The sequence below is a fragment of the Aureobasidium melanogenum genome, assembly GCF_000721775.1.
Source record: "Aureobasidium melanogenum CBS 110374 unplaced genomic scaffold scaffold_30, whole genome shotgun sequence".
NCBI classification, from domain to species: Eukaryota; Fungi; Ascomycota; class Dothideomycetes; order Dothideales; family Saccotheciaceae; genus Aureobasidium; species Aureobasidium melanogenum.
The window spans coordinates 1-26,876 of record NW_024470082.1 but is presented as its reverse complement, the minus strand read 5'-3'; the positions used below and the strand labels follow the sequence as shown (position 1 = coordinate 26,876).

The 26,876-nt window shown below is 49.1% G+C and overlaps 11 protein-coding genes across 11 annotated transcripts; 6 read left to right on the top strand and 5 right to left on the bottom strand.

Moving 5' to 3' along the window:
* Positions 1 to 497: 497 nt before the first annotated feature.
* Positions 498 to 1,541, top strand: M437DRAFT_58948 (uncharacterized protein; the record flags this gene model as incomplete). The annotated part of the gene is made up of 1 exon (XM_041023492.1): positions 498 to 1,541. The coding sequence occupies one exon, from the start codon at positions 498 to 500 to the stop codon at positions 1,539 to 1,541; it is 1,044 nt and encodes a 347-aa protein (XP_040875615.1).
* Positions 1,542 to 1,814: 273 nt separating this feature from the next.
* M437DRAFT_69748 (uncharacterized protein) lies at positions 1,815 to 3,693 on the bottom strand (the record flags this gene model as incomplete). Its single annotated transcript, XM_041025335.1, has 4 exons — positions 1,815 to 2,805; positions 2,860 to 3,166; positions 3,212 to 3,561; positions 3,623 to 3,693. 4 exons carry the CDS (start codon positions 3,691 to 3,693, stop codon positions 1,815 to 1,817), a joined length of 1,719 nt encoding a protein of 572 aa, XP_040875614.1.
* A 494-nt stretch (positions 3,694 to 4,187) lies between these two features.
* Positions 4,188 to 5,056, bottom strand: M437DRAFT_58821 (uncharacterized protein; the record flags this gene model as incomplete). The annotated part of the gene is made up of 3 exons (XM_041023462.1): positions 4,188 to 4,345; positions 4,403 to 4,834; positions 4,885 to 5,056. The coding sequence occupies 3 exons, from the start codon at positions 5,054 to 5,056 to the stop codon at positions 4,188 to 4,190; spliced, it is 762 nt and encodes a 253-aa protein (XP_040875613.1).
* A 1,466-nt stretch (positions 5,057 to 6,522) lies between these two features.
* Positions 6,523 to 8,519, top strand: M437DRAFT_58903 (uncharacterized protein; the record flags this gene model as incomplete). Its single annotated transcript, XM_041023480.1, has 3 exons — positions 6,523 to 6,732; positions 6,913 to 7,523; positions 7,577 to 8,519. The coding sequence occupies 3 exons, from the start codon at positions 6,523 to 6,525 to the stop codon at positions 8,517 to 8,519; spliced, it is 1,764 nt and encodes a 587-aa protein (XP_040875612.1).
* A 456-nt stretch (positions 8,520 to 8,975) lies between these two features.
* Positions 8,976 to 10,140, bottom strand: M437DRAFT_58899 (uncharacterized protein; the record flags this gene model as incomplete). Its single annotated transcript, XM_041023478.1, has 2 exons — positions 8,976 to 9,102; positions 9,215 to 10,140. 2 exons carry the CDS (start codon positions 10,138 to 10,140, stop codon positions 8,976 to 8,978), a joined length of 1,053 nt encoding a protein of 350 aa, XP_040875611.1.
* Positions 10,141 to 12,837: 2,697 nt separating this feature from the next.
* M437DRAFT_58868 (uncharacterized protein) lies at positions 12,838 to 14,502 on the bottom strand (the record flags this gene model as incomplete). The annotated part of the gene is made up of 1 exon (XM_041023468.1): positions 12,838 to 14,502. The coding sequence occupies one exon, from the start codon at positions 14,500 to 14,502 to the stop codon at positions 12,838 to 12,840; it is 1,665 nt and encodes a 554-aa protein (XP_040875610.1).
* Positions 14,503 to 15,881: 1,379 nt separating this feature from the next.
* Positions 15,882 to 16,825, top strand: M437DRAFT_78826 (uncharacterized protein; the record flags this gene model as incomplete). The annotated part of the gene is made up of 2 exons (XM_041027059.1): positions 15,882 to 16,383; positions 16,431 to 16,825. 2 exons carry the CDS (start codon positions 15,882 to 15,884, stop codon positions 16,823 to 16,825), a joined length of 897 nt encoding a protein of 298 aa, XP_040875609.1.
* A 396-nt stretch (positions 16,826 to 17,221) lies between these two features.
* M437DRAFT_69742 (uncharacterized protein) lies at positions 17,222 to 18,871 on the bottom strand (the record flags this gene model as incomplete). Its single annotated transcript, XM_041025334.1, has 2 exons — positions 17,222 to 17,905; positions 17,957 to 18,871. The coding sequence occupies 2 exons, from the start codon at positions 18,869 to 18,871 to the stop codon at positions 17,222 to 17,224; spliced, it is 1,599 nt and encodes a 532-aa protein (XP_040875608.1).
* A 935-nt stretch (positions 18,872 to 19,806) lies between these two features.
* Positions 19,807 to 21,734, top strand: M437DRAFT_58898 (uncharacterized protein; the record flags this gene model as incomplete). Its single annotated transcript, XM_041023477.1, has 3 exons — positions 19,807 to 19,867; positions 19,922 to 20,559; positions 20,613 to 21,734. 3 exons carry the CDS (start codon positions 19,807 to 19,809, stop codon positions 21,732 to 21,734), a joined length of 1,821 nt encoding a protein of 606 aa, XP_040875607.1.
* Positions 21,735 to 22,507: 773 nt separating this feature from the next.
* Positions 22,508 to 23,132, top strand: M437DRAFT_69740 (uncharacterized protein; the record flags this gene model as incomplete). Its single annotated transcript, XM_041025333.1, has 2 exons — positions 22,508 to 22,927; positions 23,031 to 23,132. 2 exons carry the CDS (start codon positions 22,508 to 22,510, stop codon positions 23,130 to 23,132), a joined length of 522 nt encoding a protein of 173 aa, XP_040875606.1.
* A 2,337-nt stretch (positions 23,133 to 25,469) lies between these two features.
* Positions 25,470 to 26,804, top strand: M437DRAFT_69739 (uncharacterized protein; the record flags this gene model as incomplete). Its single annotated transcript, XM_041025332.1, has 1 exon — positions 25,470 to 26,804. One exon carries the CDS (start codon positions 25,470 to 25,472, stop codon positions 26,802 to 26,804), a length of 1,335 nt encoding a protein of 444 aa, XP_040875605.1.
* Positions 26,805 to 26,876: the final 72 nt, after the last annotated feature.

The window sequence follows — 26,876 nt, the reverse complement described above, 5'->3', positions numbered from 1 at the left end:
GTGTGGGCGCTGTGGCCGGTTTTGGCATAGCGATGTCCAGGTTGGTAGGCAGCAACATATCGTACTGAGGCAGTGAAAATTTATCGTACGTCGAACTCAACGGCGGTCGAAAATTGACCAATCAAATCAATGCTGGGAGAACGGTAGGCGTCGTGTGTTTATGGCTTCGTTGACATCTCCACTACGCTATGGGTGCTAAACCTTAATCCGTCTTGTGGCGAAGCTTAAAAGTGCCCCGCTTGTATCATCTCGTGTTAATCTGATCTGTGCGGCCGACGCGGCAGCAGCATGATGGACGTTACAGAGCCTTCATCCCTTGGCGTCTGTTTTGATCGCGCCCGAAGGCGAGTCACAGGAAGTCTACATGAACTGACGTAACTTCATTTGAGTTACAATTGCTTGTCGACCTTTATAACAAGAGGTAAGCCATGCTCAGAAGCTGACCCTATCTCAACTCTCCATTGTATTGACAGAGATTTGAGAGACAGCGATCTACCATGGACGACAAATTACCCTATACTTTCCAAGTCGATGCCTCTTGGACGGCAGACCCAGAAGAAATCGAATTCTTCGAACAACTCGTGGTGGCTTGTGCAGAGGGCCATCTCAGTCCCTTCGCCGCCGCTCAGAAAATCACAGATGAGTTAGCAAGCGAGGCGTGGAGAAACAAAGCCTACGTCGAGCTACATCACGAAGACAGGCCGTACCGGACCCATACCGTACTGGTCGCTGTCTTGATAGGCAGTTGTGCCTCATCGTTTCCACCATCTAGTACCGTGCACCGCAGACTCTTCGAAATGATCAAGAGCTTCCTCGAGGTCGAAAAGCGGCAGATACCCTACGTGGCCAACGACTCTATGGACGAGACACAGTCTAAATTCGATGGTTCAACAAATCTCAGCTCATCCGTGCCTCTCTGGGAAAGCCTAAAACCATTGGCCTTCGCATCAAATTGGAGTTGGTTGGCAGAACTTGGTGACCCATGGACAGGAGCGGAAAAGTGTGGCAGTCATGAGCAACAGAGATGGAGAAATCTATCATACTTTTCTGCCAAAATAGCAACCCAGGGTATTGAACGTTTGGGCCGGCAGAGTCCTTTGCAGAACCTGCTGCCAAGATATCGCGCACTTGATGAAAGCACGATAGGCTGTTCTGGACACCTGGCTGGCCAAAGCCTTGCTGCGGCTCAATGGTTTGTACCCAAATATCATGCTTCATGGGTCTGGCGAGCTTGCTGTGTTTGCGAGAGCTATTCGCAGCCGGAGACATCTCCGGATGGTCTCGAGGAAGGACAGACTGCTCGGAGGAGTCGAATGCACACAGAGGACGACGATCAAGCGGTTTTGGTGCGACTGGAAGGATGGTTATGGAACCTAGAGAACTGGGAGGTGTGGAAAGCAGCTTTCATTCAGGTTATGGAGAGGGTTGAGGATCAAAGAATCCACGAAGTTGTTCGCAGGGAAGTATCCAAAGCGCTGAAGAACATGGAAGAAGTAGAGACTATCGGCGAATGTGACTCGCACTTGGTCAAGTACGCTTGAGGGCATATTGGCTTAACGCCAGCCGCTTTCAGGAAGTCGATCTCCAACAATAAAGTAGGTGTTCAGAGCTACTTTCAGAAAACCCGGCTAGTATCATTCAGAGGTGATTTGTCACTAGTCCCGATGCTTGAACTTTCCAAGGTTTGTGTTGTTTGTGGCCCTCGTAAGTTCAAAATAGTAGACAAACCATACATATATCGCAATGTTTAAGTTGTATCTGCTGATTGTCTTTCTTCTACTCGGTCTCATGGAGATTGTTCTTCCCTGATTGCTTCAATCAATCGTAGCAATGAGTTTGCCAGCCGAGCTCGTGTCTTTTGCTCGAGTAACACAAGCTGTAACCTTTCCGGGCTGCAGCTCATTGTAGATCCCACTCCCATTCTTAGTCACGTACACCGAATTGACCTGATTTGTCTTGTAAAAGTCGAAGTCGGAGCGGTGCTGAGAGGGCGACATGATGACTTCTAGAAATCTAGCGGCTTCGGGGACGTCGCGCGCTTGAATGCTGGCGCAACGTTCTCGGTCCATTGTTGGATTTAGAACTAGGGTCGCGTCTTCCTCATATTTGACAATGGCTTCTAGATAGGCAATAAGATACTTCGTATCAAAGACACCACCTAGGTTGACCTTGCTTAATGAAGCGATACAACGCCGGCGAATAGAAGAAGTGCGGCACTTCTCAACAATAGCAACCAAGCACGTCACAAGACCGGAACCGATGGAGAAGGCGGGAGGTGTGCGAATATAATCCGTACTGCCCTCATAAGTGACAAAGTCACTACGAATTGGCGTCATCATAGTATGAAGCCGGATGTAATGCTCGCACAGAGTAGTGAAATACTCGAATTGGGGCTCAAATCGGTCGATACAACACGCGCCCGCGTCGCGCCATGTCTCGTTCCAGATCGATACGCAGAAGTAGAAGATCTGAACAGACATGTGCGCCACGAGATCTGAGCTTGTTCGGTTGATTCCTCTAAAAGCCACAGACCAAGCATGAAGCGAGCCTCTGGTCTCTTCTATGGATTTCATTAGGTCGTAGTTAAGATCCGTTGTCCGTAGAGAGGCCTGGACAAGACATGTTTGCTGATCGAAATCGACACAACCCAAGTTCATTCTTTTGCTTAGAGCGTCGTAGGTGTGCAAATATAACTTGTCGTAGACCTCGAATATGTTCGAGGTAATGACCTCTAGTAAGAGGCTTGCTTCGTCAACGCTAGAGAATCTTGGAGGCATAGGACTTCTACAGATTGGAGTCAGGAAGCTAGATAGGTCAGAAGTGCGTCCTTTACGTATACACGAGAAACCTTTGGCTTACGGGTCGTCACGGCCTATTAATGTGATATCAGAGTCCAGCCGGATGAATGCCTGGATGAGGATCTTGCATACGCTCTGGGGAAGGCAATCCACAAAAATGATTCTACGAACAGGATCCGGGTCTTGTGGTTCGTAAGACAGTCTTTCGTGGATAATCCGCAGTCCGGTATGTAGATGCATTGAAGCTTTGGCATCATTTCCAGAAAAGACTTCAATGGTGAAATATAACAGGCATACGATGAGAACAATGACTATATCTTCGTCTCGTGCTTTGGTCGAGATGTTGCCGATGTGCTTCGAGAGCAAAGCTAGAGATTTGTTGTATTGCTGCAAAGCATATGCGTATTGCTCACAGTCTTCATCATCGGTGATCGCGCGATGTATGGCAGCGCATGCGCATGCTGCCGCAGCGACTGCTGGTTGTTGAGTCGTCAGGTGTAGAGTTATCGACTCCCAAGGTGTCTCGAAAGCAGAAGCACATGGTAGTTGCTGTACGGTGATGCGGCGGAAAAAGTCAAGAGCGATGGTTTCGTGTTCATCTAAGTCGATGGATAATAGTTTCGGTCGGGGGAAAATGCTGCGTAATGCTTTGACGCACCCTTGTGGATCTTTGTAACCATTGCAAGTCCGATTGCTTCTCATGCAGCGTTGACAGGTCGGTAACGTCTCATCTAACGTCTCATCGCATTTTACACGACGAGCGCTGTAAAAATGTCAGAACGAAGTAAATGGCAGTGACTTCTAGCGAAGCCCTTTTGACTTACCGGCAAGTCATGCAACCTGTGCGGCTTCTATTATGCGGTGCACGAGCTCTCATACGGACTGGTACAGGCATGCTTGCGTGTTCTCACTTCTTGACGGCAAGAGCTGAGACAAAGGCTAGCTGTCAAGTGCAGCATACATTCATTCGACTTCGATGAGTTAAGGAAGAGTAGAAGATGTAAAAGCTAGAAAGATGAAATACGAACTTCCAAGTAGCCTCGTACTAGAGAAACGGCCGTCCGGCCACCGCCCCAATGATCCAGTGTGGCTGAGTAAATGACAACTCAGCATGGCTCGAACTGATGTAGCAGACTTGGCAGTCATATTACAGTGGAGTCATAGACAAGGGATGGCACAACAATCGGATCCGCCTTGAGACAAGTGCGGTAATGGACATCGTTCGATCCATGGCGTTCACGCTGTTCTTATGATTCCGCGAGTGCTGTCGAGTCCCATCTATGTATTGAAGCCTTCCCCGTGATACCGCATACTATACTGATTGTGAAGCGAAATACACTTGTTGTACCAAACCACTGCATGGCAAAAGGAGAATTCGCCGGATCTGATCTATAAGTTGCCTGCGGCAATCAAATCTCTCAAAGCTGTCAACCTGGCCATTCTTGGATCGGCGGTGTTTTTGGAAGCGGCATTTAATGCAGCTCTGACAAAATCGACTCCAACGTCGGTTCTAATACCGTCTGGATTCTTCACATTGACAAGTTCATCTGTAGACTTGGTCAGTTTCAATTGAAATGCAATGCACGTTCTGAGACATGTCGTACACCAGCTTTGGTCAGCCTCTGGATGAGGGCCGACGTTTGCAACCCATCCTTTGCCGAACGGATTCAGAGTCGAGGCTACATCACGATTATGAGAGTAGCGTGCAAGCACTGTGGTTGATGAGCCATTGGGCAAGATGAATGCTGCGCCATCCTGGAAATATAGCCATCGTTTGCGTTCGGTCGTGCCTCGATTCTTTCCTGTCGTGAAAGACCAGTCCACCTGAATGACAGTGTCCTTCATACTGCGCACCTGACTGTGCGGCCTTTTGATCTCTCGCGTAACTCTGACTCCTTCAGAGAGAAGATCGAACCCTTTCGTCGGACCTGCAAGGTAAGCTCCCAGGCAGAACCCTAGATACCAGCCACCATTGGCAACGAAGTCGCGCACATCAGAGGCATACTGCTTTGCCTCTTCCCACGCTTCATCCAGATCTGGCCAGTCTTAATAGGAGATATGACAACAAGAGCGGAGAGGTACTGACCCGGACCGCCCGGCTGAACAAACATGTCCATACCGCGAAGTGTGTCCGCATTGATCTTGACCTCCTCGTCCGGTCCAGCGAAAGTGATGTTGATATCAGGGTAAGCAGATTCCAGCAAGGCTTGGACAGACTCTGAGCATCCCTCACACCCATTTGTGCCACGGTAGATCATTGCGTTGATGTGATCGTCTTTGATCTGCGAGGAATCTTGGGAAAGCCATGGGATCGCAATTGCATGCTGGATAAGATAGATGACAAAGAGTGCCAGCGCAAGCAACATGTTGTTGATACCGAATCGAAATAGTAGGGTGTAGTAAAAAGATCGGAATGGGCTGCAATAACAACGAGGAAAACGAATGTGACCATCAGTCTGATACGGCCTCGTACAATATATCATTCGAACGGCGGCATCGTTCGCAAGCAAAATTGCTCGATTACTATACTAAGGACACTCTAACACAGTCTGACCGAAGTGATATGATTGGTCGTTTGTACGAGAAGCTAAAATCGAGCCCCTATGTATATTATGACGATCGAGGTGCTCGTAACGACAGCCAATCATCATTACATTGGAACAGCATCTGGTTGACAGTAAGCGGGCCGCGTTGACTGCCGCGAGCTCGGCACCGGATCTGTAGCGGCGCGACCCGGATCGATGAGGCGCTACTCGAAAATCCTAATCCTGTTTAGAGTTCCTTGCGTCAACACAAAAGCTTAGAGGCTTTCTCGAAAATCATCCAATCGACATTTCCTGTACTCGTGCCTCATTACCTATTGTAGATGTAGCGCTCGTCCGTGAACAGGTGTCGCTAAGAGGTCAACTCTTGTACTGCAGGAAGTTTCTGCGTACAGCCTCTTTGCATCTTCCGCTGTCATTGGCAACGTTTTCGAGCACGAGAGGAGCGAATTTGCGAAGTCACCTAATTTTGACCGACCGGAGAGCCGCGCTCACCTTGCAGTCTTGCGGTCAGGATTTTTTCGCAGTCAAAATCAGGTTCAGGGAAAGGTCAAAGCAAATCACGCACACTAGGATCAACAACCCTTGGTCAGAACATAGGACTCCACTGACAAACCCTTCACGCGCATGCTCATTTAAAGTTCAGTATGCGGACGCCATGTGTAGGGACAAAACAACGTTTAGTTCTGTCCCTAGGTCGGTCTCTCCCGTACATGTAAGAAGTCCGCGCAAAACCAGACATCGGAATCCTTTGAAACACTCATTTGAGACACCCATCGAAGAGAACAAGCTGACAGTTGTTGCCCTTCGGTATCTGACATTGTTAGGATTCTCCCTCGTCACCACTGAGCTTGACAGAAGCAATCAGGTTTTCTTCTGGCGTCTCGGCAAAATCAGACAGAACCTGATGATGATCGGATGTGGACCTTGTTCATGGCAACGTGGCTGCCTAGAATCCCCGGCCCAGGAAAATCCTTGTCAAGGCTCCATATGGGGACCGTTTCAACCGTTCAACAGCCAAGATGTGACCTCTGAAACCTGACGCCCCACATGCAACTTTTGCATTGTTATCGAGCTGGCCAATCGATCACTAGCGCATCCCCTCAAATAAACAGCTTTCCTTGCGAAGGATGAAATTTTGTCTCTTTTCGTGCTATTGTCAGCTCCGGTGGTAATTCCCGATGGAAGCAAACGTGAAGCGAAAACGAATCGTAAGCTCAAAGTACAGCAGACACGCTTGTCGGACGTGCCGGTATGTTCTGATAATTACAACAACGATTTTGAGAGATCGTTTTCTCACACTGAGCAGTATCAGAAGAATCAAGTGCGATGGTAAAAAGGGTTCTTGCAACAACTGTACATCCACTGGACGCATTTGCGATGGATACGGCGTCGTCGTGTCGGGAGACCGCAACCTTCCTTTACGACCACTTCTACCAGCACCGACAGCCCTAACTAACCCCGACGTCTCGAACAATTCCGGAAGTAGTGTCCGCCAACCTCCGCGCGGAAAGGTACGATCAATTTGCCCTTACTGCGCCCGTGAAGATTCAACATGCGAATGCCGCGAGCTGCTGCTTAAGACTGCTAGGATGTTTCGAAACATCTGTCCACGACCTTCTGCACACTCGTTCGCCTTGAACGATGCTGAGGGGCATGCCCTGGACTTTTTCCGCCGCATCACTATACACCAGCTTCCTTGCGCGTCCGCCTTTGAAACACCATGGGAGCTCGTGGCACTAGATCTCATGCATAGCCAACCATCAATTGCAGCTGCAGCTTGCGCCTGCGCCGCCTTACATCGCGCTCTCACCGATGATCCGGACCATGACCAGTATCAGTTTGCGCTACAGCAATACAACAGATCCTCGGCGTTAATGAGAAAATTCATTAGCGATCTGGACCATGATACCCCGGAAAGCGCTGCTCTTGTTGTCCTTGCAGTCTGCCTGCTTTTCTTCGCGTACAAGACATTCTCTGGCGATGACGCTAAGGCTGCTATACACCTATCCACTGGTCTACGCATCATTCATGAGAGATTGCGCCCCCGGGAAGAGACTCGGCCTCTGGACGACAGGAACGTGGTTATAGTCGACCGTGACTTGAAGAGCAACTTTAGTATTCTCGTTCAGACATTTCTACGGCTAGATTCGGATTACATGTTGATAGGTCACGACGAACCGTAAGTCAGCTTTCTATTTTCATGGGCATATAACCCTTCTGACCTCCAGATAGCTATCTGTACCCGATTAGCCAGAACCTAAACTGCCCTACGTTCTCTAACCCTGATGAGGCTAGTCTATATCTGGAGACTATCACTGCAAAGATCTTTGACGTCTACGACCGTCTGGCCGAATACACCTTCGAAGACTTGGCTAATCGTACACCCAAAGTCCTGGAAAGTCTAGATGAGGATCAAGAGATCTGCCTCATGCGAGCAGCTTTACGTTTTATGAAACTGAATCAAAGTCTCCGAGAAGCTGTAGAAGAATGTAAAGAATCTCTACATACTTGGACCAAGGCTTTTAGAATGGTACCTAGAACACATGCGAACCTGCTGTCGCACATATCCACCCAAATCTTCTTCTTCTGCGTCTACATATGGGTAGAAACGTGGCACGACGTTAACGCCTGCCTTGTCGATCGCTTCGAGCCTCGATTTGCCTATTTTACCAATCTTTGCGAGCAGTATATCCAGCTTCATGCCGCAAAAACACCAAGTCATAATGCCTTTGTAGGCAGCAACGGGACAGCCACAGATCGGTTTAACACACCTCCAGCTTTTTCGCTCGGCTCTGGTGTTGTAACTTGTCTTGCTGCCATCGTCGAAAAATGTCGGACATCATCAATCCGTCGGCGCTGCATTGCACTTTTGCGCAAGATAAACTTAAAGGGTGTGTTCGACACGAACTACCTCGCGACCTACTTACAAACTATCGTCGATCACGAAGAGCAGGCCGCCCAGCTGTATAATCTAGACGTCGATCAGAACGTCGGCTTCGAAGCGTGTAATGTGCCTGAGCAAGCCAGACTCTTGGAAGTCATCATGTCACCCGCGCGCCATCGATCTCGGTTTGACTTCTACAAAACAGACCGTGTCAATGCAGTTTTTGTCACAAACGGGAATGCGCTGCAACTCGGACGCCTTACGGCCTGTGTCTCGCGAGGTGAATGCTGATGATCAGCTAGTACGATTCATATAGTCGAGGAAGAACAATTGACATACTCCGTTACTGCTGCATCTTCGAGTTTAACACTCATGCGAGCCAACGTGCCTTTCCAAGTCTGCTGAACGGACCCAGTATCAGAAGTACCAACCAAGATACTACAGCATAGAAGCCAATAGCGATCAATACAAATGTCCAGTTCTCTCCTCGTTCGTAACCTATAGATCGTGCGTCTAATCTCAATATGACGCAAGCGGCTCCTAAAATAGTGGCATGCAAAACAATAACCACCAACGCGAAGAGTCGGGACGCCAGAATGGTACTTTTTAATGGTTTCCAGTCGCTTGTCGTTTCTGCGCCGACCTCGCGCATGAATTGTTGTCGGTCAAACACCTCAACAATCGATCTTGCAGGAATTAGATGCCTGATATGGTCATCGGCTTGTGACACAGTCTTTGAATCGTTGGTCAGATCATGATAGTCAGTCGGTTTAGGAGATATGTGATTGCTGACTTCGTGCGATTGTCTAGAAGCGTGTTCTGCGTTGCCTTCGTTTGATCGTACCCATGCATGTTCCGATAGCGCTCCCAGCGGCTGCACAAGTAGCACAAGAGGTACAAGTTGACCGAACCCCCATTCGGTCTCTTGGGCTGCAGTCTGAGCCAGATTTTGCTGTCTCGGAACGACTATTTGAATGGTTCCGAACGCAAGTCCCAGAGCTGACAACCACAAAGATGCAGCGAAAGATGCCATAACCTCCATGAATGCAAGGAAAGGAATGCATGTTATCATTGAGACGCGGAAACACCACAGCCATCGTGTTCTCCTACTTCTGAGATATTTCTTGGCAGTGACTGAGAGTAAGCTTGTCATGGAGGTCTCGAGCGGTCGACGAATCCCTTGTTGATACAGCTGGCGAGGCCATAGGAAAAGATCACCGGCTTTCCAAACATAGCTAAGCACAAGGATGAGGTAGCCTATCGGCGCATCGTTGTTGACACCATCGTGGTATGTCTTGCCCCAGAAGCAGATCGCCGGGATGCCCCAAGCAGTCGGCTGTATCGCATCAGGTAGGGAAGTATCAGCGTCTGGGCTGTATATGATGCCCCAATCATAGCTGACCGTTGGCACGAGGCCAATGATAAGCATTATGAATAGTACAGCCATACCAAGTAGTCTCCAAGCTCTTAGTCCGTGATGTTGATTGAGAAAGGGCCGAAGGAGCGTCAAAGCGGAAAGGTGCACCGAACTCGAAAGCCAAGCAAGATAGAGAACGATCTGGTAGTGATAGACACTCATCTGCCCTGAGTGTAGACCAACAAATCCAGCCGCCATGATTGCAATCCCTGTCACGATCTGTTGGTCGCTCAGGACCAAGACCACGTGGCGTATAGTTTCATGTATGCCAGGATGACAAATTGTGCGTGATCTGATGCGCATGACTGTTTTGTCCACAGATGTCAACAGCTCATCCTCTACCATACCGGCGAGGTATGCGATAAGGACAGCAGCAAAAGATGTGTATGCGCTGATGAGAAAAGCCAGAATGACTCCTTGACCAGATATATCAGCATCTCCCCTGCTGACAGCTCCGGTCTGCAGATATCGCAAGCACTCCTGTGAAGTAACCATGACTCGGGATGGCGCGCTCGGCACTAAGCTGCGACTACAAGGTATCTGGTATAGTTTTTCGGCAGGTGGTTGGTGTGGTGAACGCAGAGAAAGTAGACAAGTGTCAAGGCCTCGAACTTAGTAGATAAATCCGAACCGTCTCGGACGTAACGATGAACAAAACTGACAGCACAGTGAAGATAACGTCGAAGGACTGCGCGAAGAGGCCACTGTCCGAAACATTGAGAACCCCTTCTGTGCAAGCTCGGGCGATCTCCGCGATTGCAAGAGAAAAGGCGTTCGCATTTCGAGAAACAAAAAAAAACCCCCCTGAGGGAAGATGTGGTGCGGCCAACATCGTTTGTATGCCAGATGTCTGTCTGATGTGAATCGTGACCGAAACAGAATCATTGTCCTCTGTGACTGACATGCGCTGGTCGAGCGGCTCGCCCGGCTTGGATAGCAGGCGTTATGGTCTGCACCGAAATCGTCACCCGCAATATTACTCGAAAAGACACCGCCCACTAGGGCAGCAGTCTGGACCGAGCAGGGAGGTTTCTGAGCATGTATGTAACGTTGCTAATAATTCTCACGGCTTCGCCCAACGGGCGCGGGAAGCGGCCGTGGCTTGCGTCGTGATTGGATGTTTATCGAGCGAACCAACCGCTCGACGGAAAACCAAACCTTAATAGGCTCGACACGAGAACTTGCATCATCCTGATCAGTGCGACAAGGAGTCATGACTGTTTCACGCACTCCTAAGCTCGAAGCTGGACTGTGACACTTTCTCGAAATCAGACCAATGGGCATGAAATTCACGCGATCGATGCAGAGGCTGGGATTCTGGGCGGACAGACCACCAATATGCCTTGCTCCGTATGATGGGATCACGAAGGACAAATTCATCGCTCTCAGCGTCATCGAATCTTATACGTCCATGGTAGCGTCAAAAACTGTTCGAAGCAACATTAAGATTGAGCCACTCTTCGAGCCAAATTCACGACGAGTCACAGCAGCCTACTGTGAATCAGCACGCGCCCGACCTCATGCAGGGGCTGATGACTCTCCTTGACAAGTGCGCTCAAGGCTGGAGTGCATCGTTGCTCTCTTCTCGATGAAGACTGTCACCTGGAGGGCAGGGTCAGGGTACCTCTAGCACCCATTGCAAGTGGAGTCACAATACCACAGTGGCTTTGTGCCTTACTGGCATTGCATGGATTTTTTCCTAGCTGAGAAGCGTAGACTTGGTCCATGCTTTGATCTGTCACTTGCCAAACGAAATCGTGCAAAATTGCTGCCTAGTGACTCAAGTGTAGCTTGAGCCTTTTTGATTTCTGCCATGCGCCATCCGGGGGCTGTACGGATTCAGGGATGCCGGCCATGATATCGAGATTCGTCTTGAACGAGGCTGAGGAGTTCCGGCCGTCATTACTGGCGATCGCCAACTGTGACGCTAGGGTCTGTAGATAATGAAATGGTAGCCTAGTCTTCCACGTGACACGACCATATACAATTCAACCTTTTTAACTTGGCCCTGCGGCCTCAAGATTTTCTCACTAGTTATTCACTGCTCAGTATGTTAGTATACGGGCTTGGCTACAAAAACCAGCGATTCAGGTAATCGTCATCCATCTGTGCCTACCTGTGACACATGACTGATATCAGCATACAGTCTCACCATGCTATCAGTGTCTATTGTTACTCTGGTCTTCCACGGGGCGACGGCATATCTCTGCACGTTCCTCCCATCTGATCCTCTACACATTTGCACCAGCATCACTGCCTATGTCTTGAACGCTTGTGCTCTATCCCTGCTTGGTGTGGTTGGACACTGTATTGTATGCCGCTCCTCCTCTCGTCTTTTTCCCTGTTACTTAGTTCTTCAGTGCTCACCTAGTCTCGTTACCATCTTCGCTAATCATCTCTTGATCGATGCATTCGTCTCGCTCATACCTAAACTTGGTCTGGTCCTGATCGTCAATCCGCACGCGGTCTGTCCCTGTACGAGCGCTTTCTCGCCTCTGTCTTGCTGCACGCTACAGGCGATGGATCCCGAAGCAGCAGTCGTCGAATGGAACCGGATAGAGACATGGGGTCTCGCTACAGGTGCTGCGTTTCTCAGAGACTGCCGATTGGTCGTGTCCGCTACTCGTGTCATACTCATCCCGCTCGTCATAATATTGACCGTCGCGCAATGCCGTCTGAGCATGAAGGTTCGAGCTTTCGCTGCGAAGCTAGAGTTATAGCTGGTTATTCCCACCAGAATGATATTTTCTGAACAATGGGCATGAGTTCTTTTGTAAACAGAAGTGTTAGACGCAACTTATTCCCACATGTTCAGCCTAGAAAGCTAGCATATCTTGTAATTCGTCGAAGCCATAGTATCCTCGCATTTGTCTTCCACTACATTCGTCGACACCAACCTACCCAGCCCATCCAACAGAAGCATTGGTCAGCCACATGTCTGCTTTCACCAAACATGCACAGTGTGGAAGATGGTTGATGACGAATTTGTCCTTACAGAACTTTCACCCCGAATGTCATGATGCTGCTCTTTCTCTTGCAACCACACCTAGACAATGCAGGAACGGACAATCGTCGCTGAAGTGGTCGTTTGGTGTACTATAAAGCTTTGTGCACTACAGACAGATGTGCGATCGCGAGAAACATGACACCTCCTAGTCCAACAAGTTTGACGAGACTAAAAGCCACACCTCGTTATGTCTTGCAAAGATTGTCTTGCGCAGGTGCCGGCAAACTCTTCCACATCTTTTCGCCTGGCTTTCTCTCAGCTCTGAGAACCGAAAGTTGGCTGATTCCACAAAAACCACCCGGTTGCGCTATTTGTCTCAGCCTCTGGTAGCACCCATTATAAGGATCGGTGGTTGACTTTTCGTAGACATCCATGTCGCCCGAGCTGTGCTGTGACCGATCGTGCATCGCCCAAACAAGATTCTCCACGCTCTCCCCCTCCTCCTGGAAATGCCGCGGGTTTCGGCAAGGCAAGCCAACAAGCCAAGATGCCCACAGGTGAGGCAGGCTGTACAATCGCTCGAAACGTCGCGTTAGATGCACCCACCTGAACGAGGTTTTGGTGTATGCTACTCGTATGAACGGGTTCATGACGATATTGCCACCCACGCTGGTGTCAAAGTCACCACCGTCGGTCTTTGAGATGTTGAGTCGACGGGCTCGAGCGTCGATGTCGGCGTGTATAAGGCAGCATTCTGACGACTCGCGGAAGAGTTCTTCTTCGCCACGAAATCTTAGCGGTTCTTCTGTCTCTGGCATGTGATGATCAGAAGATGCGACAGAGACTGAAGGCGACAGCGATTGCTCGCCCGCCTTGGAGCTATTGTTGGTGCTTGACTCGAACCAGCGCGCCTCAAACGCAACCATGCCTCCCCAACAGCTCCGGACAGGGACTGCGTCGCTTTCTTTCATGACTTGTTTTCTGCTTTTTCCTCCGTCTTTGCCTGAGAACCACGGGAAGAAGGGAAGTCCCATCCCGTACCCATTGGAGTCTCTGGTGGCAAAAGTGTCGTAGAATTTGAAGGGATTGATAAAGTCGACAGCACATGCGGCGTGATAAGTTGTTCGTATGGTCGAATCGTGTGTGCCGGTCGCAAAGAGCAGGTCTGCAGCATCTTGGCCGGAGAACACCACGTCGTTAAGGAACAATATCTTATCAAATTTCCGCCCAGAGGTATAGAATGGTCTCATGGCACGGTTGCGTACGTCTGCCAGGTAGGGTATACGTCTGACCTTCTCTCGAGATCGGGACAGCTCTGGCTGAACCAGGCTTTCGAGAGGCAAATGCTCTGATACCACCACTTTCTCGCCTGTGGAGATGTAAGCCACCAGTGAAGGCTCGGCCATAGAAGCAATGCACTTACAGGGTATCTTTTGCGCCAATTGCTTTAGAGCTGTGCTGGTCTCGGGCCCGCTGTCGTTATTGTAGATACTGACGAAAGCGTTCTCGGTGCCAATTGCTGCAATAAGATCGAGAACAGCTTCGCCCCAAGCGCCTCGAATGAGGTCGGCGTCAACTATGGCAGCTACAACGAAGACTTGCTCGTTGAGAGGGTTTCTTCCGGTGTACGACTTCGGCTTGTATGTGTATGAAGGGTTCAGAAGAGGAGTCGAGATGATAACAATGCATAAGAAGGCGATTGGAGCTAATAGAAGCCATCGGAGGTTGATGCGTCTGAGTCGATCGTGCGGTCGCGGCGCAAAAGAATTTCTTCCACGAAGCCAAGCGGGAAGACGGTCGGGAGGAGTACATGTGCTCGTCTCTGTCGTCTCCCTTGCGTCGATATCGAACTCTTCAAGATCCGACGACCAACGTGGTAGAGGTTCATAAGATGTCGAGCGTGGAGTCATGACCCAAGTGTTAAATTCGATTCAGGAAGTTGAGATTTGTCTGAAACCAAGTAGCTAGAGATCAGAAGCAGATATAGCAACTTCAACAGCCTCGAGTAAGTGTCAGCCTACAGAGTATCGATTCTCCTTGAAGCCTTCTGAGCATAGCCACCGCCTGCGCATTGCCCAGACCGGTCAGATGGGCACAGAACGCAGATTTCGATATGATCAACACAAACGATCTTGCGAAGAGCATTACGTCGTTCTTTGTGCGTTGTCTGGATGAGCATTCGGTCATGATTGGACAACTATCGAGCCCGCTATGAACAGGTCATGTTGCTGAACCGTTGATCTTGTCCTTTTGGGTGTTACCGATCCTTGGCTCCTCATCACCCTTCGGCGGTTTTCCCTAGGAACGGAGATGAGATGAACATATGATCAGGCACCAGCCTAGCCTCGCCCTGAGTATAGTCGTCAGGCAGCGCAGGCTCCAGTATAAGCAGAATTCTAAACGTGTTCTATTTCTATTGCATCTTGGCGTGGCTCAAAGCTTTCAGATTATCGAGTCAGCCAATGAGAGGTGCGTTCGGCAGACCGTTGGACCGGGCAGGTTCTCATTGTCGCACATCCGAAGATTCAACGAGGAGCGTTTGTGGTGATGGCGGAAAGTCTAATTTGACACATGCTGCGGCACCGAGCGATTATACAAGTCTGGTAATTTGTCCGACGTCTCAGAGCTACGGTCACTATGCGATGGGGGTTCATTCTTTCGAGCCAACCAAACATGAGAGCCTCCATCAAAACTTTGGCCGGCTCTGTTTCGGGCAAACATTATTGACAACTCTTTCCAATGGGGCGCAATTGCCTTGGTGGTCCCTGAGACCATAGAGTCGAAACTTTGGTCCAGCTTCTGTCGTTGAAACCGAGTGGCACTCGATAAATACCTCTTGACATTACAATACAGATCAGACCCCGGTGACGAAGTTCAAGGTGACATACAACCTGGCCCGAGCACCCACTGAACCTGAGCCAGATGTCTAGACTGTATCGAGCAACAAAGGAGTCGTAATACTCCTTTTTCAGACGCCAATGTTGTTATACCGGCGCTTCGCTCCATATTAGGAGGTGTCAATTAGATTTGCGCTGCCACACAACGTCTTGTCGTGCGCAGCACTCCTCGACCCAATTATAGCAACCAAATGAAAAGTCCTACCAGCTGTTGCCTGGCTGTGCCTCTAGTCTTTCAGGTCTCGTATCCTACAAATATCATTCTTGCGACCCATCACAACAAATCTCATTCACGATTTCTGCAATCATCGAACATCTGGAGCGGCTACCGAGCTGCTACTTCCCGTATCCGGTTCTCATCCCACCCCATCGCCCCCTGGAAGAGAGGAACTATGCAGCTCAAGGAACGGGAAACTCCAAGACTGTCGCAGTTGGTGCCATATTCAAGCCTTATTCTCACAATCTCATGCGTGGTCATCTTTCTTGCCCGGATCTATATCCTCGAGCCACTCGTGAAGCGATACAATGGACAGTACAAATGCCTCAGTCCCGCCCAACAGAGAAGTCTGATCAACCACTATGTCGCCGCTACTACCAAGCTTCTTCTGCTCTTTGTGGCGGTCTATCCTTCCATCATGATCATCACCGGTCGCAGGAATCTGCATTCCCGGTTTGGCAATGGAAATGTTGAATATGGAGATGTTTTGCTATGCGTATTCGAAGTCTTCACCTCGATGTATATCTTCGAACTCTTTTACCGAGAGAAAGTCAGCTACATTAGCGCGGCTCATCACATCGGTGCGGTTATCATCACACAGACAGCCATCGTCCTATTTGAAGACCCAAAGCAAATGCCAGACGCCGAGCTTGAGTTTCTCCTCTGCTTAATTTGGGGTAAGTCTTGGTTGTGCTTCTCTCTTACTGGAACTAACCGTGCACAGGATTCTTCGACATAGCCGCAGAATTGTGGCCACATCTTTCTATCATAATATATCGTACTTGGCCCGAAAATCACGCTATCCTTGCTGATATCTTCCTGGCGACAACGATCCTCGAGCTCATCGGCACTATAACTGAGACCGCCACGATTTTCGCGATGTTCTTCTTATGGTGGGAGCAGTGGACAATCGAGTTCAGAGTGCTCACTCCGACTCTACATCTTCTGTTCAGTTGCGCACAGCTATGGGGTGCAAGAGTGTTCTGGCTCATGTCGAGACAGCATCGTAGAGCCGCAAAGGGTTGCATGATAGAAGACAACGCTTCAGAAGCCTTGTCATCGCCCCCAGACTACCGAGTGGAAATCGCAACGAAGAAGCATTCAACCGGACATTTCTGAGCGCGGATGTGTCACCACTGCCATGGAAGTCACAAGTGAAGGATAGAGAAGGCCGGAGAAAGAGTAGGCACGACAGCCCCTTTCACTATGTACAATTCTTATCAAGATGCTCGCGAGCATAAACGAATATGATTCACAATTCTACTTGATAGATTCAGCCCCTGTGATGTCAAGTGCAAGGACTGGAACTCGAATGCATGCAAGTTGACCTAAGCACGGTCGCAAATGAAGAGCGTGGAGACGCCACATTATATTGGCTAACATACACCTTGCAGCAATTCCAGCAGCAGGATTCAAGTCAGCCTGGCTTCTGGCTCTGATCGTAGGTCTCGATCATTACGGTTCGAAGGGTGATATAGAACTGTGTGTTGAAATCATCCCAATGAGAAACAACAGTCAAGACATCAGCGTCTGCAACGCTGTTTGCCATACAAAACGAAAACCATGACTTTCTACGGCAATCTTTGCAGAGGAGATCAGATTCTCGACACGAACGGCCCCCGGATGACAAATCACTTGTTCTTCCTCAGGCTCGTAAAGAAGCTTAATAGTGTGAAGACCAGTAAGTCCTAGGCTCTTTCGCTTTGCTGCTACCGTGGCAAATTCTGCCAACCATTTCACATCATCTACACCGATTTGCCAGATGATGCCGCACTGGCTGTCGTTCCAAGAGCTCTCGAGCATGAATTCGCTTAGTGAGGGAGTGAGCCACAGGTCAGAAGCCTTGTTCGGGGGAGGTAGACCTAATGAACAAAGCTGCAATGTTCGCAAAGCCTGGAAAGGGTGGATGCTAAAGTGATCGAGACCCTCCTGCGTGGGCCCAAGCTGACGAATACGCAACTCTTGCAAAGTAAGGTAATGTCCACTCAGAGATTTCTGCAAATCTTCGAAGGTCCACCGCCATGAAATACAGCCCATTTCCACTAGCTTGTCGAGAGAATACCCACACATGCCTATTATGTCAAGAGTGAAGCATTCGAGGTTTGAAACTGAGGATAGGAATTTTCTCAACTCAAGAGGATTGCCATGGTGAAAAGACCAAAGATGTAGCTGCGTGAGAGATGCAGAACCACTGTTGCACTACGCCCGGTTATGCGCTTGATTCTCGTGGCGTGGCTGCTTTGCACATACTTGCTCTCTTCGATTTATATCTGTGTTTGGTAGACGCACCAAATTTCTCTCCATTGAGGGGGTATCATCGCCGTGATCTTTCTTACTGCGGACACCCTTCAAAACGAGTTTTGACAAACGACCGAGTGCTGACACCATGCGAGTGAAGGATTGGAGCCCATAGGTAGCTTCCGGACCCAGTAAAACCGATAGCTCGACAAGCTCAGGAAGACCGCAAAGGTTGGTATAGCAAGCGTTCCACTCCTGTGCTGTGCAAGTACCTGTGATGGTAAGATCCAGCTTCCGGAGTCGCACAAAATTAGTCTCGGTCGCCATTGCAAGCCGAGAGAATGATTTCATCGGAATACTCAAGCTGATTATGTAGTTTCTCAAGCTGTAAGCTGTGTTGATTGTCCGGACGAATCGACGTAAGATACGCATTTCGAATATCTCACATCCGAGGCTTGACTGCGAAGGAGCAAGTCGAATCCAAGAATAGAATACTGGTCGAGATATGGCCAAGAACCTTGAACATGTCAAGCTGATAGCCTGAGCAGTTGAGTAGTCTTGTCGAGGCAATCCATCGCTTGCAACCTTGCATTGGCATGGCCGACTATTGTGTTTGTCGAACAACCCGCTCGCATCGATGGAGAATTCGAAGCATTTGCGAAGTAGCTCGGCCGGCAATCTGTTGACGAGATCCTCCCCGTTCCCGGCAGAAGAGTTGATTGAGTACAACTGGGGCTTGTGAGCCTTGCACTCATAAACCTCAGATATCGAATCGTCTTGCGACATGGGATAAACAAGCACCAGTCTCTTGTCGGAAGAGACACCGAGTAAAAGCTGCCGCATCCTCGCTCCAGAAACTTGCTCTCGCTCACCAGGAAAAGTTTGCCCGCGTAACTTGGGTTGAGGTGGTGGAGTGCTCGAAAGCATCAATGTCCACGCGGCGTTGGTCAGATAATCCTGTCACTGCACCAAAACCGTCCCAAACGCGGGAGCCAAATTCTGATGTTCTGTGCGCAGACTCGAGCCAAAGCTTCCGAAGATAATGCTGCTGCCTGTAGGCTGTGTGCCATTAATTGGCTTGAAGCAGCACGTCATCATTCAAAATTGATTGGTTGGATTATCGAACACATGGCCCGTGCCCGAGGGAGGAGGATTCGCGTCAATGCAAAATGTAGGTTTGGAAATTGTTGCCACTGTTAAGTTGCACTTGAAATTATGAATGCCAGACAAGGATGCGCGTGTGATGTTCTTTCACGGAGTTTTCAGGCCTCGTTCCGATTGAGCAAGAAACGTCCACGTTTCAACAATCTTGAGGATGCTACGTTGAAGCCTAGACTGCTGAGCAAACCTAGATTCTTGGGGATCAGAGCCACGACCACGCAGCTCGTACAAATGCTTTTGCCATATGCGTATTGCCGACTGCTATCGCGATCATGCATGGCAACCTAGGTCCAGGCCAGGGTCTAGCTGAACTTGAGTATGAACAAAGACAATGGAATTCGAACCTCTGCTATTTTCCTCCTGAGTTGTGTCACGTTCCCAATCAGTGCTCTCTTGAGCACAAGGATTTCCCACCCAAGACAGGCCAATAGGTCGTGCTTGACCTTGAAAGTGCTACCCGAACCATCGCCCACCTCGCAAAACCACGATTCCGGAACACATCATTGCCAATTCCAGTACAAACCTCTGACGAACGGTGGACTGATGATTGCAGCGTCTGATCGAGACTTTCAAGCTACGTCTTCTCACTCATTCAACGTGCTGCCAGTGCCACCTTGCTGCTCGCCATATTCGTACAGCTTTTGGACATGTCATCGCTCGTCGGATCGGGAGCTGAGATCCAAAATCTCGTTTATCAGGCAATGCGGCCAGTTGCAAGGCCGCGATCTCGAGACGGTTGCTGGACATGTCGACTGAGAAAAGGTAACCCGAGGTTGATTGCATATAGCTCTCAACGGCTAACTCAAGTCACCATAGTCAAGTGCGACGAGGTCGGGCCGATCTGCGGGTGTTGCACCAAGTCGAAGAAAGAATGCGTCTGGAGCAAGAGATGGAAGTTCTCCGATCTGAGTTCAGCTGTACGACGTAATTACAAGATCACCACTTATTCCGGCAACCCAAGATTTGGAGCTAGTACGCTGCTACGGTCACCTGCAGAACATGCGCATATAATGGATGTAGAGGCGCCAATGGAGGACATAACACAAGAGACAACATTCCTTGGCTGTCGACCGACGCTCAACATCGTTCTCACGCCAAATAGCTATCCGCCACCAACCACAAATGGGCGAGTCATCAAACTAGACGGTTTCACGATCTCGAAGCTGTACAACTCTGATGACCCAGATATAGTTTGTCTTCGTGAATTGGGCAACGCATTCCTTTCCGTCATGTCACTCAAGCCGTCTTTGGCTAAAGAAGCTGACGGTACTTCCAACTCCGCACCACAGATTTCCTGCGACGTCCTGGATTGCAGCACAGAGGATGATCATTACTTCCAGTACTTTCAGAATGTGGTTGCCCGAAAATTGATTCCACATGATATAAGCGATCAAGTAGACGGCATCGAAGGTCCCGTGAATGAGATGATATCTCTCTCCAAGACTTGGATCGCGGTGCGTATTATGATTGAGAGACCATGATTATATTATCACTGATTGTTCTGAAGCTACGCCATGCGATACGCGCTGTGAGCACATTATATCTGGCAGTCGATGGTCGGCCGGATATCCTGGCAGAATCTTTCAACCACTACAGCAAGGCTATTAGAGCCTGTATTGGTGAGAGCAATGACTCTTTTCCAACATCACCGCTTGCAGTCTCGCTATATCTGCACTTCATTCTTCTTCTCTTCGACATGTGTTGTGCTTCACAGGAGTTCTTGCCGGAGAGACAAGTGTGGACTGCACATATCGATCAGCTCGCGCGTCTAGCGTACCAAATGGATCCAATTAAAGACTCTCAAGCCTCACTCCTATGGTATGCCCTGCAAATAGATCTGAACTCGTGTCTGGCGGGTGATTCTGGAGCGGGTTCTCTTGTAAAAGCATATCAATCGAGTGAATGGCAATCACCTTTCAGGTACAAACTACCGTGTTCTGCTACCAAGTCCGTAGACGGCACTTACGACGGAACCGCCTACGATCACTGTCGAAGCATCCAGAACCTGATCCACGCCAAACTCGCCGACCTGAGCCAACTGGCGTCAGAGATTCGTGCAGAAGTTGAGCGTGACCCCACGAGCATTACCAAAGTTCAACAGCAGATCGTTGAGTTTCGGGACCAGCTCCGACAATGTTGGCAGCACAAAACATGGAGGTTCTTCACTGTTGGCTTAGAGCGAGTGAAGCCTTCACTAATCCTCAAGCTCAAGACTATCTATGACAGAAGCTGCATCCAGTATTCAACCGCGATGTTGTATCTCAGTATCAGCATGTATGTGGGCCAGTACTGCCACACATTTGCTTCCCAACACGCTGATATCACTCGACATTCAAAGCGAATATTGGTTCTGGCATCTGAAATGGTCGAGACTGGCGATGCTTGGTCAAGTCTCCTTGGCCTACCGGTCTTTCTAGCTGGAATCGTAAGCCGCGAAAGTCGAGATATGGATGCATGTCGGGCTCTATGCCATGCGGTCAAGGCCATGTGTCCTATCTTCAATATTTCAAAAATTGAGAAGGTATTGGACAAAGGACACAGAAAGCATATATGCCAGTCAGCATACGGTATCTGTCTAGGCGGAATGGACTGGGCTTCACTTTGCAGAAGCTGTGGTATGGCAAATTAGTTCGGACAACTCAGACATGTCCACTCGAAGTACTTCAAGCAAATCAGGGTTGTCGTACAGCGATCTCGTTCTCGAGGTAAGAGTTCATTCAACCATCACGAGATGGTTCGCACAGGATGAAGATTTGTCAAACACTCCGAAGGATGTGACAGCTTTGTGTCGCATCCTTGTGGTCTTGAGGACAGCACTATAGCGACGCGGATTGGGCCTGCACAAACCATCTCATTGATGACCAAGTTCAAGTCGTCCATTTGCTGCCCGAGGACGAGTGCAGGAAAACGTCAAGCAAAGTGTCTAGAGGGTGATGCTGGGTCCCAATTCCAAGGCAATATAAACGACAATTGCAGCATTCGTAACTAAACGTCATCTGAAAGTGACTAGTGTCACGGTCCAGGCGAGTCGTTATTACGGCATGGTGGCAACAGAGTTATTAGGTCTACAGAGATTGATCATAGTCGATTGTGAAAGATGTAGTCATTTAACGATAGGAACTTTGCACTGACATAAATGGAACAATAGCTTGTGAGTTTGAAGAAGATGGATTGACAAGGATGCAAAAATTTCGAATTCATTGATGGAAAAACCACATTGTTAAGCAGCGAGCTAAAAGGAGCCAGAAATATCAGATCAACCTATCTTGCAGGAAGAAATTGAGAGGGAGATGAGAAGAATGTTTCGGACTTACAGAATCAAGTCAGCGGCCCAGAGGTGAATAGACAATCACCAACGTGGCCGAAGTGTCTACATCTGTTGCAAGTCATGCCACCGCACTGATGACACGCGATACAACGCCCGCCCGGTCCAACCTGAGGTCCAGTGAGAGGTATTCAACAGTCACTATTCGCGCAATACAGGATTTCACCTGTGCATCTCCATTCAGCAACACGTCTTTTGACCAATCTGATACTATCCTCAGTCAATGCGTATTTGACGAATCGGAGCGGGACTTGATCAATGTTGCAGCAGTGAATGGGCCAAAGAGCGGGATTCTGGCAGCAACGTGTGACCCATGTGTTCAGACAACTGGGACAGAAGCGGCAGCTGCCGCAAGGAAGCTGGACGGTGCGGCGAGTCTTTCGATTGCAGCGACGGCAGGCGGGAAGACGTGGAAGAGGCGGAAGCCGAGGAAGGCGCCCGAGGTGTGGCAGGACGAAGAAGTAGATGATGGTCAGAACATCGATCGAGACAATCAGGTAACCGACCATGCGCTCACAGAGCGGAAGAGTTGATAGTCCGAGCATTGGTTGTGTGAGTGGATGATGATTGTGTAGTACTTCTATATTCACTGTCTTCCAGTATGCAAGCAAGTTGTGCTCTCTAAAGTGTGCCATTAGAGGAGCAATGGCGAGTTATATCGCTGCAGCAGCACAAGAGCCCGCAGAGCGGCGGGTAGTTTGAGCTTTGGGCGAAACAAAGGTACTGTTGATTGTGGTTCGCTGCCATAAAGAAAAGATTTTGCCCTTCAATGAAGATCCATGTCTTGTCACAAAGAAAAGATTTGGCATTTGAAAGACGAGTCATGCTCTGTGGTATAGATTTACCTTGGATCACGACAAGTTGAGCGTCGTCGAGAGAACTTCTCTGCAGGATAGGGAACACGATGTATAGCACATGTCTGCTAGCTTTGTAGCATAATTGTGCTGTCGACGGGCCATCGCCAGGTCGCTGCACTTTATTGGGTGGAGGAGGAAGTATTGCCGACTGTGATGTTGCAAAAGACTGTCGGTATGGCGCGTCATAGGAAAGCGATAGCCATTCGCACATGTGAGGGATGTATGCCGGTGTAAACATAACAATTCTACACATAAAATTACGACAATACGGTATGAACAGAAGAATGGTGAAGCAGACATTTGCACGATCAAGAATAGGACGAGACTGGTGGGAGACAGAAGAACATTTTCATTCCCACAACTCCAACATATCCAGATGCAAGATGCAGAAAGACCAACAAGTCAAGTCTTAGGAGAATCATTTTTGTCAACATCCAAAGCTCCTGACTAGGTCACTGTGCCAACTACTTTAAAAACGGCTAGCCTTGGACAACTTGTCTAAGAATCTGTCTTTGATATCTCTCAGGATGCTCCGCACACGGCCAACAGCGGTAATAGGTCTAGGTGTGATGTTGGGACTGTGTGAAGGTCTTGGGTTTATGCCATAGTCGGAAGACGTCAAAGAGCTAGCAGAAAAAGGGGATGGAGGCAAAGGCTTGTGGAGATTTGGACCTGGTTTCTCTCCATCCTTGTGCTTACTAAGAAGAGAGCGTATTGGAGGAATTATTCAGTAGTGAGTGACTAGGGTGTTTAGGAACAGGGCTCACAATCTTGGTGCCAGTATTGTCTCGGAGTGAGGCATGATGAAACGGGGATCCAGGAGGTGTGTAAGAGACACAGGAGGTAAGGGGGCGTCCAGGCGAACCAGGAGGTGTGTAGAAGGCGGGAGGAAATTGCTCTGCGCCTAGAGGCAGCGGCTTACGTGGAATTTGAAGGGCCTGGAAAGAGGTTTCCCGTGATGTGAGTATGAACTGTGACTCGAACAAGGATTCTCAGCAACGACATCAGTTGAAACAGACGAATTTGCATCACAGGATTGTGTAAAACTTGCTGAACTCTTATCAGCAAAGCTGGATGTGGCTCGTGTCTCGAAGCCAGACGGTGCAGAGCTGATTGTCTGTCTGTTTTTGAACCTTTAAGCTCCATACATTCCAGCAGGGTGGTCTTCATACTTCTCTTCGTAAGGGTCAAATGGTGCTATGGGAGCAATGAGAGCCAGATAATTTGTCGGTGGCTCTGGAGAGGACAAGGTAGTTGTGGGCATAGAGCCGTTGTCAACAGCAGACTAGAGCAGATCCGGGACTGGGCTTGGTGGGGACGATATAGACTCAGCAAAGGGATTGAAAGCAGATAGCATGCTAATTCTGGGTAGAGCAGGCAGTTCGATTCGAAGGCTCGAAGAACTGTCGCCGGCAGATAGCTCGTTAGCTTTTAGTTCATATACAGACAAACTCGATGATCTGTTCGTATCAGGACCTTCATACGATTATGAAGCTCGAGCAACTTTGTTGTTGTTGTTATTGGCGATGATCAACAGTTGCTCTGCAATAGCATCAGCCTTAGCTTTAAGGGCAGAGTAGCAATGCTGGTTGATGGCTGGAGGGAAGCCATTAGCCTCAATAAAGACGGAAAGTCTATCACCTTTCATGTTGTTGTTTGTTGAAAGTGCTTACTTGGTCAGTATCGGATGTAGAAGAAGATTGAGAGGATCAATCAAGAAAGGTTGTGTAGGTCGTGCTGTATGCTTTCGTACTAGATATAGAGCCTTTGACTCGTCTGTGGGCAAGTGAGCGGAAAAGATTCAATATATCATTGCAGCGGAGTCCGAAGAGGGTCAGTGAGTCGTGGGCGAAACGAGGGCATTGTTCATTGTGGTTCATCAACACAAAGGAATTTCGTCATCTGAAAGAATCCTCCATTGTGTTATCTTGACCCTACTTGTATTTCTTTCACTTTAGCTCGTACTTCTTTCATGCCTTCTTTGACGTCTGTCAGTTTCCTTGATTGTCCTTTGTTATCTCAATATCTCCTGCCTGTTTCCGCAGCTGCTCTAGCTTCCCGATCGCTTTGTTCACACCGTCGACGGCCATTGTCCATTGTATCTAACGACCACCAACCACAGATATAATTCTTTGCTACAAAATGCCTCGTCCTGGCTCATGGATAGTGTTCTACAGTCGGTATGCGTTCCACAAACATTCACACACCAAACGAGCTGAATAAAATGTGTCTCTCCACTACAACCGAAGATGCTGCTGGTCAGCCTTCAATAATGGAGAACATGACGTTTGGTATCGAGTTTGAGTTTCTGTGCTACACACCGCATGGTGTGAGCCCCAGAAGTCACCTCTCACAGGCGCTCAGAGAGCCCGTTGATCTCCTCTGCAGTCGTTGTGCTCAGAATCACTCTTGGAAATTGCCCGTTGAGGGGACTCTTGATGGGTTCGTTGCTCCATTTTCCACTTGGACATTGCATCGTGATAACACAGTCAAGGCCAGCGACGACGAGACGGTCCACGTTCCGAAAGGCTCTGACTTCTACAGCATGGAGCTTGTGTCTAGAGTCATGAACTTTTCTAATCCCACGACTGATCCGATTGGGCAGACATATCCATGTACTGGTGAGTTGCTCGAATGGGATTCTCAGACCGAGATCAGCACTTTCATCCAGAAAGTTCAGGAGGCTTTCTCTGGCACTGGTTACCGTGCTTCCACCAACAAGAGCACTTGGCTCCATATCCACTTTGGTAATGGCAAGCATCAACCTTCTGTACAGACTGCACTTGGTATGTTTGGTGTATTTGCAGCTCTTGAGCGTCAATTTGATCACATCTCTCCAGTTTCCAGAATATCAAGTCTGCCATTTGAGGGTCCCACACCTGGACTTCGTGGAATGGCTCCCGAGTACAAGTATGGCCAAGTCAACGAGTGGGTCGGGGCTGGCTCACGAGCGTTTCTTGAGATGATGCGTTGGCGTGTAAAAAGAGCGATAAAAGACGACGCCGAAACTACCCGCTTCACCATCACTGAGCAGCTGCAGGGTTGCAGTCCGCCTTTCTGGCTTGACAGCATCTCTGTACCTGATGAGGTCGAGACATTTTTGGACAATTGGCCCCTCGATGACAGTGTTGGTGAGCCACTCAGCCGCCGTTCCATGGCTGTGAACTTGAACAACTTGACTTCGAACGTAGGAAAATGTACAGTCGAGGTCAGAGCTGCTCCCGGATCACTAGACTTCTCTGAGGTTTGGGCTTGGTCTCAATTCATGGGTAAGCTTATGTTGTGGCTTTCAACTCCTGCCGTTGATCACAATGCTATCATCACCAACATTTGGGCTGACCCTGACAGCACTGTTCTGGACCTCCTCAACGAAATCGGCGCCTCACGAAACAAAACCCTGTCGTGCGGTTTTTCAAAAACCTCATTTCTCACCTTGAGCATTTCGACCTCTACGCGGCGACAGGGGCACGATCACCTCTATACCGGTGGTCCAGGGGGTGTAGAAATGTGTCCGTAAGGGGCCCCCGGCGTTGGTTTGATCGATCTCATCGTCGCCGTCGAGGTATGCCGTCGCCAAGTTGGAGGGCAG